The 11,989-nt window shown below is 50.6% G+C and overlaps 1 protein-coding gene across 1 annotated transcript in view; it reads left to right on the forward strand.

Moving 5' to 3' along the window:
• Positions 1-7,286: 7,286 nt before the first annotated feature.
• Positions 7,287-11,989, forward strand: part of Pianp (PILR alpha associated neural protein) — a 6,065-nt gene continuing 1,362 nt past the window's right edge. The window contains exons 1-5 of the mRNA XM_031384065.1: positions 7,287-7,617; positions 9,608-9,667; positions 9,926-10,431; positions 11,130-11,211; positions 11,888-11,987. Coding sequence (XP_031239925.1) covers positions 9,663-9,667; positions 9,926-10,431; positions 11,130-11,211; positions 11,888-11,987 — 693 coding nt within the window. The 5' untranslated portion in view covers positions 7,287-7,617; positions 9,608-9,662. The remainder of the gene's footprint in view (positions 7,618-9,607; positions 9,668-9,925; positions 10,432-11,129; positions 11,212-11,887; positions 11,988-11,989) is intronic.

Below are 11,989 nucleotides of genomic sequence, written 5' to 3' on the forward strand. Positions count from 1 at the left end.
AAAAAAAAAAAAAAAAAAAAAAAAGAAAAGAAAAGAAAAGAAAAACTTTAAGACATTGAGAAGGACACTGGACAATGAAAACTTCTTCCATGCTCCTGGATTGTCAGGTGGTCAATACTACCCAAAGCAGCCTACAGAGTCAATGCAATCCTGGACAAAATTCCAGAGACAGTCCTCATAGAACTTGAAACAAACAAACAAATAAACAATCAACCCCTATGATTCTCACAAAATTCAAAAGACTATGGCTAGCCAAAGCAATTCTAAGTAGAACAGTCAGAGGTACTACCCTACCTGACTTCAAATTCTACAACAGAGCCATAGTGACAAAGGCAGCTTGGTACCAGAACAAAACAAACACAGAGATCCAGAGATAAACCTGTACAGTTATGGAAACCTAATTCCTTTTAAGACAGGGTTTCTTTGTATAATCTTAGCTGTTCTGGAACTTTCTCTGTAAACCAGGTTGTCCTGGAACACAGAGATCCCACTGTGTCAGCTTCCTAAATGCTGGAATTAAAGGTGTGTGCCACCACTGCCTGTTTTTTTTTTTTTCTTTCCCCATTCCCTTTTTACAAAAGTTTTGAAAATGTACACTGGCTGTATACACTCATGTGTATAAAATAAATCTTAAAAAAAAAAAAACCCCAAAAATGTACACTGGTAAAAAGAGATAGCATTTTCAACAAATGATGGCAAGACTGGATACCAAATCCACCCATAGAAGTGTAAAGTCAGGTTCTTGCCTTTTTTTTCTTTCTTCTTAGAATTATTTTATTTTACTTTTTGGTTTTTTGAGACAGGGTTTCTCTGTGTAGCCTTTGCTTTCCTGGAACTCACTCTGTAGACCAGGCTGGCCTTGAACTCAGAAATCCGCCTGCCTCTGCCTCCCAAGTGCTGGGATTAAAGGCGTGCGCCACCACCGCATAATTTTTTAAAAATGTATTCCTCTCTCATGCAATACATCCTAATTCCAGTTTCCCTTCCTTTCACTCCTCCCACTTCCCCTCCCACTTCCCCTCCCCCAGATCCACTCCTCCTTTGTGTCTCTTCAGAAAAGTGCAGTCCTCTCAGGTATATCAACTGAACATGGTACAAGGTGCCATAAGGCAAGACACAAACCTTCATAGCAAAGCTGGATGAGGTAACTCAGTAGGAGGAAAGGTCCCAAGAGCAGGCAAAAGAGTCAGAGACACCCCCATGCCCACTGTGAGAAGTCCCGTGAAAACACCTACCAACCATAACTTGCATGTACAGACTTAACATAGACCCATGCAAGACTCCATGACTGCTGCTTCGGCCTCTGTGAGTTCCTATGAGCCCCACTTAATTGATTGTGTGAGCCGAGTTCTTATGGTGCCTTTGTCCCCTCTGGATTTTACAGTTCTCCCTCTGACTCCTTCAGGAATCCCGGAGCTCCAAGGGAAGGATCCAATGGAGATCTCCAATTTGGGCTCTCTCTCCATCTAATGTTTGCCCGTGGGTCTCTGCGTCTGTTCTGTCAGCTGCCAGAGGAAGCATCTCTGAGGACGGCTGGGCTAGGCACGGCACTGATCTATGGGTAGACCAGAACATCATTAGTAATCATTTTATTGATTTTGAGAAATAAGGATTTTTTTTCTCAAGACAGGGTTTCTCTGTGTAGCCCTGGCTGTCCTGGTACTCACTCTGTAGACCAGGCTGGCCTCAAACTCAGAAATCAGCCTGCCTCTGCCTCCCAAGTGCTGGGATTAAAGGCATGCACCACCACTGCCCGACTAAGTTTTTTAAATTAAAAAAAAAAAAAAAAAGGCTAGTTGGCTGATAAATATTTTTAAGGTACTCAAGGGTCTGAGGAGATGGCTCAGTGGGTAAGAGTGCTTGTTCTGAAAGTGTGGGGACCTAAATTAAAGTCCCCAGCATCCTCATAAAAAGTTAGGCATGACTGTGTATGCTTGCAGCCCTGGGCAGGGGTTGGGGCAGGGAGGGGGAAGCAGAGCTTGCTGCTCAGCCAGCCTAGCTGGAGTGTGAGCCTCTGAAATGCTGAGAGACCCCGTCTCAATGCATGGTGAGCATGGACAGAGAGGAAGGCATCAATCAAGTCACCTGCTTTCATCTTCACACGTGTGTGCACCTGCAGACACATGTATGTATACGGTACACACATTCAGCGGTGACATAGCTCAATGGATAAAGGTGCCAAGCCTGAATGAAGACCTGAATTCAATTCCCAGATCCCATGAGATTCCATCTCCTGTCAAAATGGCTTCTATCTAGAAAGCAAAGGGCAGCAAATGTTGGCATTCATGTGAGGCAAGAGGAAGCGTTACCCACTGCTGGTAGGAAGGTAAACTAGAGTGGTCACTGTATGAATCAACATGGAGGCTTCTCTGAACAATACAACTAGAACTACCACATGGTCCAGCCATAAGATCTTGGGCATACTCAGAGGATTCTGCATCCTGCCACAGAGACGCATGCTCACTCATGTTTATTATTGCTCTCTTCACGATAGCGAGAAAGCGGACAGCCTAGATGTCTACCGACAGATGAGTGGGTGGGGAAAATGTTGCCCATAGAAACAATGTGACTTCGTTGTGCCACAAAGAGAAATGAAGTATGAAGTCTACAGGGTAATCACTGGAAGTTGAAAATATTATATTAAGATAACTGTGGCTCAGAAAACTAGACACCGCATGTTCTCTCTCAGATGGGGATCCTAGCTGCTAATTGTTAAATAAACGCATGTCGTGGGAGTGAATGTGGGTAAATGCTAAGAAACCAGAAAAGGTTCATAAAACAGGAAAAAAGAGGCCTTAAGCGAGGGGGAGGGGAGAACAATGAGGTAGGAAAGCAGAAGTGGGCAGAATGGTAGAGAGGGGCAAGGGGCAGGCAGATGGGAGCAGAGTGCACCATAATGAAGTACATGTGAAGATAGCACAGAAGAACTTGCTGTTCTGTGAACTGATTGTCACAGAGAATATGAATTACAGAATGGGAAGTGCCTGTAATGCCAGAGCTTGTAAGGCAGAGGCAGGAACATTGTTGCAAACTAGAGGCCAGTCTGGTCTCCACGGGGAGTTCCAGGACAGCCAGGGCTATATAGCTGAGAGGCTCCATCTTAAAAACAACAGATAGTGACTTACAAATGGGAACCCTTTAGATTTGCATTGTAGGAGACAAGGAGGATGGGGAAGAAGGTGGGGAGCAGTGGAGGAGGATGGGGAAGAAGGTGGGGAGCAGTGGAGGAGGATGGGGAAGAAGGTGGGGAGCAGTGGAGGAGCAGAGAAAGGACAAAGGCAGCGGAGGAGGACTGGGCTTAAGAAAGTTCAACCTTGGCCGGGCGGTGGTGGCGCACGCCTTTAATCCCAGCACTTGGGAGGCAGAGGCAGGTGGATTTCTGAGTTCAAGGCCAGCCTGGTCTACAGAGTGAGTTCCAGGACAGCCAGGGCTACACAGAGAAACCCTGTCTTGGGGCGGGGGAAGTTCAACATGCTTGCACAGAGCTGTTGATAACCAGGTAGAGAGAGGGACAGGAAGGCTTTGGGATGGGAGGGGACAGTGGCTGCAAAATCAACTTTGGGGTCCACCCATGAAGATGGGGTGGTAAGAACTCTCTGCCCACTCCTGCTGTTTAATAAAGCAGCACAGCCATCAGCTCTGAGACAGACAGACAGACAGACAGACAGAGAAACAGAGAGGCAGAGGCAGAGCATTTAAGGAAAGGAAGAAGCCCAGAACTACGGGGCTAGCTGGGTGGTACAGTAAGTATTGCACCTGCCATCAAGTCTAATGGCCTGAGTTCAATCCCCTGGAGCCACATGATAGAGGGAGACAGTACTTTCAGTAAGCTGTCCTCTGACCTCCAAACATGCACTGGGGCATAAGGACACATACATATCTTTTTAAAAGGAAAACATAGACATTTGCCAGACCTATAATACCAGATAGGTATAATACTCAAGATGCTGAGGTAGGAGGATTGCAAATTCAAAGCCAGCCTGGGCTACAAACAGACAAAAGATTCACCCAGACAAACACTGGGAGCACTCTCAGAGTACAGCAATAGTAATAAAGACACCAGAGTCTTGCACATGCTAAGCACGAGCTCTGCCAGTGACTCATGTGTCCAGCCTATCACGTGATGGCTCACTGTCTCCCTTACTAAATTGTAAGTCACGAAGATTGTGGTGACTTTGTTCTTGCTCTTCACTGTATGCCCTGGTCCAGTGCCCTACCCAGCTTATAGTTAATGTTTGAAAAATATTTACTGAGGTCTGGGAGTGGTGCTGCATTCCTGCAATCCCCAACACTTAAGGAAATGAAGACAGGAAGTCAGGAGTTCAAGGTTATCCTGAGCTACGAAGTGAATTCAAGGCCAGGCCAGAACATATGAGACTCCGTCTCACAAAAATAAACATTTGTTGAAAGGAATAAAAAATAGTAAAAATAACTGATCATGATGCAAAGCTTCATGTTCAAGGGACTATTTTGCTGAATGAACATTCATTGGATCAAGTCAGTCCTCACGGGGATTACAATGAGTCCACTAAAGCTTATCGGATGCTCCCTGGGAGCCTAGGCAGTGTCGGGAGCTGTCCAAGCTTCCTTGCAAAGCCCCACAGCTGTGCTTCCATGTGATGTGCACTGTCTTTCTCCTGCCGCTGGGAGACACTGGGAGGGAGGGCATCTCACTGACTCACTGCTGTTTTGACTTGGAATGAAAGGCTGTCAGGCACAGGCTAGGAGGAGAGTAGCTGCTGTGGATGCTGGTCTTAACAGCAGGCTTCCCTAGTGGAGGCGGAGTGCCGGAGTCATGAGGGTGCTAAGGGCAGAAGGAGGAGGATGGATGGCCAGGAGAGGTGTGTCTGAGGGCAGAGCAAAGGGAGGAGGGATAGCAGGCAGATGGAGAGGGAAATCGAGGGGATGCAACAGCGAGAATGAATGGAGTCCAGAGTGGGCGGGGCCAGTCCCAGACCTTGTTCACCAAGCAGTGAGGATGGAGCCTTTTCCGTGTGACAGAGCCGCAGTCAGGATGTGGGCGAAGACAGCGAGCGGGATGTTTTCTCTCAGGGTTTGGGGGAAGACGATAACTAGCAAACAGATATAAAACCATGCCTGAGAGCGATGGCCCAGAAAAGACAGGAAACACAGATGAAATGGAGACTTCTTTAGGTTTTGGTCAGAGAGCAGAAGGTCAAGAAGGAGCCAGCCAGGTAAAATAGAGAAGCATCGGAGGGAGAGGGAGCAGAGTCGGTGGGTTCTGAGAGTGGCTTCTGCTGCTCTGGAACCACAGGGGGTCTGCTTCAGCAGAAGCACTGTGTATGAAGGGAGCACATACATCCCTGGCTTTCCCATTGCACTTATTCAGGATATGCACTTGCTCACATATGTCGGTCAGAGGACAACTTTGTAGGAAGGAGTTGGTTCTGTCCCTCCACCCTGTGGGTCTTGAGTATCAAACTCAGGTTGTCAAGTTTGATGGCCTACTGAGCCATCTCACCAGCCCTTGAATATTTTGAAAGGGGAGAGCATGCTATGGCTTAGATTTTAAAATATTATCGGCAATTGTAAAGAGCATTTTGTAAAAGATGAAGACAGAAATGAAGGAGCTCCTAAGAGCTATAATTCCAGATGCAAGATGACAGCATGGATCAAGCCTCCAACAATCAAGGTGAGGGGGGTAGACCCTGGACGTGAGCTGAAAGTGCAGGCTTTAGCGCCTGCTGGAGATGCAGATACAGGGAAGGAACTGGAAATCAAAACATCTTTAGCCTGGACAACAAGGAGTTGTCGTGTCCTAGGATGAAGCCCACTGGACAGAAGAGGGGCGGGGGTGGGGTGGTGTAAGCCATCTGTTTGAGTCACATTAGGTTTGCCTGGCTATTAGACATTGGAGTGGATATGTCAAGTGGGCGGTTGGACAAATGAGTCTGGCACTCATTTGTAAATTTAGGACTCACTGACATTTACAGAGTGTTTAAGCCCTGGGACTGGATGAGATCACTGGACAAAGAAGGTGGAAAGAAAAGAAGGCCAAGGACTAAGCCCTAGGAGCGCTCCAACATGCAGAGGTCAGAGCTGAGGGAGACTAACAAGAAGAGCTAGTGAGTTGGAGGGAAAGCAGGAAAGTGGCACCAGAAGGGGGCATCAGATCTCATTATGGATGGTTGTGAGCCACCCTGTGGTTGCTAGGATTTGAACTCAGGACCTACAGAAGAGCAGTCAGAGCTCTTAACTGCTGAGCTATCACTCCAGCCCCAGAGGAATTCTTTTTATTGCATTTATTTAGTGTATGTACCTGTTCAGGGGTCTGGTGACAACTTGAAGGCGGCAGTTCTTTCCTTCTGCCATGTGGGTCCTGGAGATAGAACCCAAGTCGTCAGGCTTGGTGGCAAGCACCTTTGTCCCCTGTGCCATCTTGAGGGCCCAGGTCAAGGGAGTTTTAAGAGATTAGAAAAGGACACTGACTGCTCTTCCAATGGTCCTGAGTTCAAATCCCAGCAACCACATGGTGGCTCACACCCATCTGTAATGAGATCTGACACCGTCTTCTGGTGCGTCTGAAGACAGCCACAGTATTATTTTTACTTACATATAATAATAAATAAATAAAATCTTTTTTAAAAAAGGAAAAAAAGAAAAAAAAGAAAAGGGCTCTCAGAAGGCTGACTCTAAGCGAGACAGTGTAGAGCAGTGAATGGACAGGCTGACTCAAGTTTCTAAGGGAAAAGCGAGGTGCAAAGCCCTGAGGCAGGCTTCCAGTGCCTCTGTCTAGGAACATTCGACAGTTGCACTGAGGTTGTGTCACAGAAATCCTTAAGGAAGAAAATTGGAGCTACCCAGAGGCAGGGATCTACCAGGCCTCCTTGTAAGCCATAGTGAGTGTTGGATATTCTGATTCTTAAAAAAGCTAAGAACAGTAAATGAGTCTTGAACCATTTAATGACTGTTTGGGTTGCTTTAGAGAGGATGAATTATAAGCAGTATCATAATGAAATGAGGGATTTATCTGCTGGGGCACTCCAATTTGTGTATGCAGTCTTCCCTCCCACCACTCTTTGGTCCTCTCACCCGTGATCTTGAACTCCCTTTCCACCTTGGTCAGAGTTGGGGACTCAAATATATGGGTGACTCAGAATCTCAGAACTGCTTGGAGAAGGGCGGGCCTCTCAGAAATGGTGGGGTCTATGAAGCTGCGCTTAGGTAGAGGGGAAGCTTGCTATCACAACCTGAAGGATTGGCAGTCGCGCCCCCCACCCCCACCCCCATCCCTGCTCCTCTTCCCAACCTTGCACCTGGGACAAAGCTGAGCTCGCAGCGTGGCAAATGAAGGGTTAAATCGTGCGTGGCCTACAGACGTGAGAAGGAGAGGCGGAGACCGAGTGGTCCTAGTCGCCCGCCGAACCCAGCCGAGCCCAGCCGAGCCTAGCCGAGCCCAGCCGAAGCAAGCATCTCCCGCCGCCGCCGTCGCCGCCGCCGCCCCGCGCCCCGGGCGCCCGCCCCCCTCCGGCTCCAGCTCCTCGCTGCCAGCCAAACCTCCCGACCATGCCCGGCGCCCCACCCGCTTCTGCGACCCCCCAGCCCCGCGCAGCTCCGAGCGCCTGCAGTCGTCGCGCCGCCACACCAGGCATGCAGGTGAGCGAGGGGGACCCAAAGCCCCTACCTACCCTTAGGGAGCAGGCTCTGCCCTCCTCAGTGCCAGCTCCGCGCCCTTCGCCCCCCGCCCCTCCTGACGCGGTCTCCAGCCGCCTCCAGTCGCCCAGAGCTCCTTTCCACAGTGCCCTCCATCCCTCCGCTGTCCTGACTCCATCCTACCCTCTTTGGTGCGGCAGTCAACGTCTACGCGTCTGCCTCCATCCCGCCTTTAGCTCATTCTGCAGCTTCGGGCATCCTCCTGCCTCAGGTCCCCTTTCCGCTCTGGGTGCTCCCTCCAAATTCCATGGTCGATCTTTTCCTCATTTTCCCGGTTCGCGCCGCTTTCCAGCCTTGTCCAGGGAGCGCAGGCCTGTGGGATTGGCGGGATTGGGGGCTCTGCTAGAGATGGGGCCCGGTTCCCCCACCCCACCCCCAGTTCGTCTTCTGCGCACAACAGGTCGGTGAGGAGCGCGAAGGGGGTGGGGTGGCACAGCAGCTTGGGGACTGCGGACTTCCTGGAGGGGGTGACAAAGGAGTACGGGGCGTGTGAAGGGGCTGGAGTTGACATTGGTGGTGGTGGTGGGTTGTAGCCGACGAAGGGGCAGGTGTGCCCTGGAGTAGCGGGCCACTGGTGTCGCCGAGTCCTTATCCCCTCCAGCGGTTCGGCTACCATTTCTTTCCTCCCGTTTCTAACCTCCTCCCACTAAGCCCCCGGCCTCTTTTCCTTTCCATTCTCTTTCACCTGGCCTCCAGCTCCGTCTCCATATCTCTTTAAATTTCAAGAAACAATTCCTAACTCCTCCATCTTTGCTGTTCTGTTTTTCTTCCCCTGTCCCCGTTCCTTCCTTTTTGGTTTTGCCTTAAACATCATGCTCTAATCTATCTCAATGACTTTCTCCCCATCTCCGATATCCACCTTCCTTTTCTCTTCCACTCTCTTTGCTTCTGACCAGACTCCTCCATCCTCCTGCTTGATGCCTGTACTCTTTTCCCTCCCTGCCTGTCTTCTCTCTTCAGCATCCTTGGCCAGTCCCCTGTAGCCCCTCTTCCCTCCCCATCTCCTCCCTTCCCCGCTGCTGTCCATCTTCTCACTGTTGACCAACCTTTTCCCTTCCAGCCCTTCACCTCTTATACCCCATTCCCAGCACCCCACTCCCCTCCCCTAGCTTATTCCCCGGGGTATTATTCAACATGCAGACAGAGACTAGGAATCCAGAAGACACAGGGTGTCACATGCTCTTTCTCTCTGAAGATCCTAGCCCCTCGGGATTCACCATCCTCAGTTTGGAGACTGCACTTCCTTTCAGAACCAACCATCTAGACTCTCCTAGGACTTTTACCTGGAGCAGCCAGAGTTGAGGGGGTGGCTTCCTTTGAGCTCCACCTTCTTTCAGAATGCACCTATGCATTTGGGTGGTTAAACATCAAGAGCAAATCCCAGAGCGTGTCCTGTAGCTTTCCTCCCACCGACTGTTTTCTCCCATTTGTCTGAAAAGCCAGCTAGGCAGCTAGCTTCTAGGCTTCATCACAAAAGAAGTGCCTTGTGCTACAAGAGGTGACCGGGCTTCCAGCATCCCCCGCCCCCCAACACTCACTAAGATTGACTTCCCTTCCCTCCCCCACTCAAAAACTCCCTCCCTAGCGGTAGGTGCTCAGGGAATCACAAGGTTCTTGGCTCTAAATTAAGATCCAAGAAGCCTGGAGCTGTGGGCAGAGGAAGTGAGAAGGAAGGAAGCCAAAGAGGCAAGGGTAGACAGACACCAGGGCCAGGAGGTAACAGGACCCATCTGGGATGCTGGAGGTGGGGCAGGGGGCTAGTTTAGGGAGTTTTCCTAAAAGTATGCCAGGAAGCAGTGGATTCGGGGAAGCAGAAGCGTGGCTGGTAACTGTGCAGCCCAGGTTGGGGCAGAAGGAGCAGGATTGGTGGATGGGTGATCTGGGGGAGTACAAGGGCCAGATTAGGGTGTGACACCCTCATTTTCCCTTCCAGTAAAGGCCAAAAATCTGGGTCACAGCTGAGGAAGACCTCAGATCCAGAGTGCAGAATGTGGTAAGTTTAGCCCTGCAGAGGGAGCTTGGAGACCACTTTCCTTGGGGGATTGGGCCCTTTCCTACCTAGGCCATCTTGGGGCCTATTGAGGACTAGCCCCTTGGGAAGAGACAAAATGGGGCCAGGGTCTTCCTAACACACACCTGCTCAAGCAGAGAAACCTGGAGGGAGGTACCCTAGACTCCTGGTGTGAACCTACCCTTTTCATATGTGAACCCTGTGGCCTGGCTCTCACCTGCTTTTTCTCCCTTCCTATAGGCCTGCTCAACTGCTGTCCCAACTCCTCCCTCTCTGGCCACTGCTGTTGCTACCCTTATCACCGCCTGCTCAGGGCTCCTCCCATCGATCCCCACCAGCCCCAGCTCGTCCCCCCTGCGTCCGGGGTGGGCCCTCAGCCCCTCGACACGTTTGTGTTTGGGAGCGGGCGCCTCCACCAAGCCGATCCCCACGGGTCCCAAGATCACGTCGGCAAGTTCTGCCAGGCACTGCGCCTCCTGCTACCCCATCAGGGTTTGAGGAGGGGCCTCCCTCCTCTCAGTACCCTTGGGCTATAGTGTGGGGTCCCACAGTATCTCGGGAGGATGGAGGGGACCCCAACTCTGTCAATCCTGGATTTCTGCCCCTGGACTATGGTTTTGCAGCCCCACATGGGCTGGCTACTCCGCACCCCAACTCAGACTCCATGCGGGATGATGGAGACGGGCTCATCCTCGGGGAAACTCCTGCTACCTTGAGGCCCTTCCTGTTTGGAGGGCGTGGAGAAGGTGAGTGAGCAAGGCTGGTAGGGATGTGAGGGATGGGCGTGGGGGTCTTGAAGACTATGATCTGCCTAAATTGAGGCCTTATCTGTGAGTTGTCTTCAGCAAATATGCCAGGTTCTAGGCTGGCAAAGGATGCAGAGGTGGAGCTGCTGTGTGCACCCTGAAAGAGTTCAGGTCCACTGTTGAAGACAGATGTTGAAACACTTGGGGATGCGTCAATGTAATAAACACCCAAAATGAAGCGCGCTCAGCAGTACAGCATGTTTTTAGGAAAGGAGAGAAGTGAGAGACTGTTTTGCCCTGGGGATCAGGGCAGATCAAACAATTGACGTGTGAGCTAGATCTTAAAAACAGAATGGGTATTCCCGGCAGAGGGAAGCCATGGAGCCATGGAGGAAGGTCACTCACTACATCCTGTGCTGGACACTAGTTTACGGGAGGTAATCTGAAACCTCTACCCCCACTTCTATACAGGAGGATAGTTCTGACCTTGGAGTCTCCATCCTTATCACACGTATGTGTAAGATTTGGTACATGTAATGTTTGGGAAAGTGGAGGGGCTGACGGCTCAGGAGAAAGTTGATTGCAGGGGAAGAGGGAGAGTTCAGAGGAGACAGGCAGTGTGGAGTCGAACAGCAGCACTCAGCCACACCCACTCTGAGCCTGTCTCAGACCTCCCCACAGCTGTCTTCTCTCTTCAGGTGTGGACCCTCAGCTTTACGTTACAATCACCATATCCATCATCATTGTTCTTGTGGCTACTGGCATCATCTTCAAGTTCTGGTAAGCTGGGGGAGATGCCTAAAGGTGTGTAAGGCAAGAACACGGGGCAAGGACAAGGACAAGTTTCACGGGAGTAGGAAATCATGAAGGGAAGAGCTTGAGGAACGCTAATTGGAGTGGAGGAGGACTCAGGGAAATCAGTGCGGATTCCTCCAGGAAAAATACAAGGGTAGTGGGAGGGAAGGGGAGTTATTTATCTAAACTGGGGACTTTGGTGGGCAGCTCTCTGCGACAGAGAAAACTGAACCAGGCTGCAGAATCCTTTCTTGGGGCTTCTGTCCAGGAGGAAGAAAATCGGGAGCTTTCATTAAACACATTGAATAGTGGGTCACACAGCCCTTCACACTTTACTGAGAGAATTGCTAGATTCGGCTGCCCAGGTCATTAGCTGACTTTGAGCTTGAACTAAATCTGCCAGGTACCTGCAGAGGAGAGCAATGGCTCCTCTGGACATCAGTGCGGCGGGGGCAGTTTCAAGGGGCTTCGTATTGGTGGGGAGGAGGCATTAAGCTCGTGGTCTAGAGGGAAGCAGAAGGAATAGTTTCAGAAGCCAGTTTCTTTGCTGTGGAGAAGTTGGGGATGTTGGGGAGTGAGAAGCTGGGATAACCAGGGATGCTGGACTGAGACGGAGAGTACTCAAGTTTGTGAGTAGACCTCTTTCTTTCTGATGCACAAGCTGGGACCGTAGCCAGAAGCGGCGCAGGCCCTCGGGGCAGCAAGGTGCCCTGAGGCAGGAGGAGAGCCAGCAACCACTGACAGACCTGTCTCCTGCTGGAGT

Source organism: Mastomys coucha, unplaced genomic scaffold (genome assembly GCF_008632895.1).
Source record: "Mastomys coucha isolate ucsf_1 unplaced genomic scaffold, UCSF_Mcou_1 pScaffold20, whole genome shotgun sequence".
Classification (NCBI taxonomy): domain Eukaryota; kingdom Metazoa; phylum Chordata; class Mammalia; order Rodentia; family Muridae; genus Mastomys; species Mastomys coucha.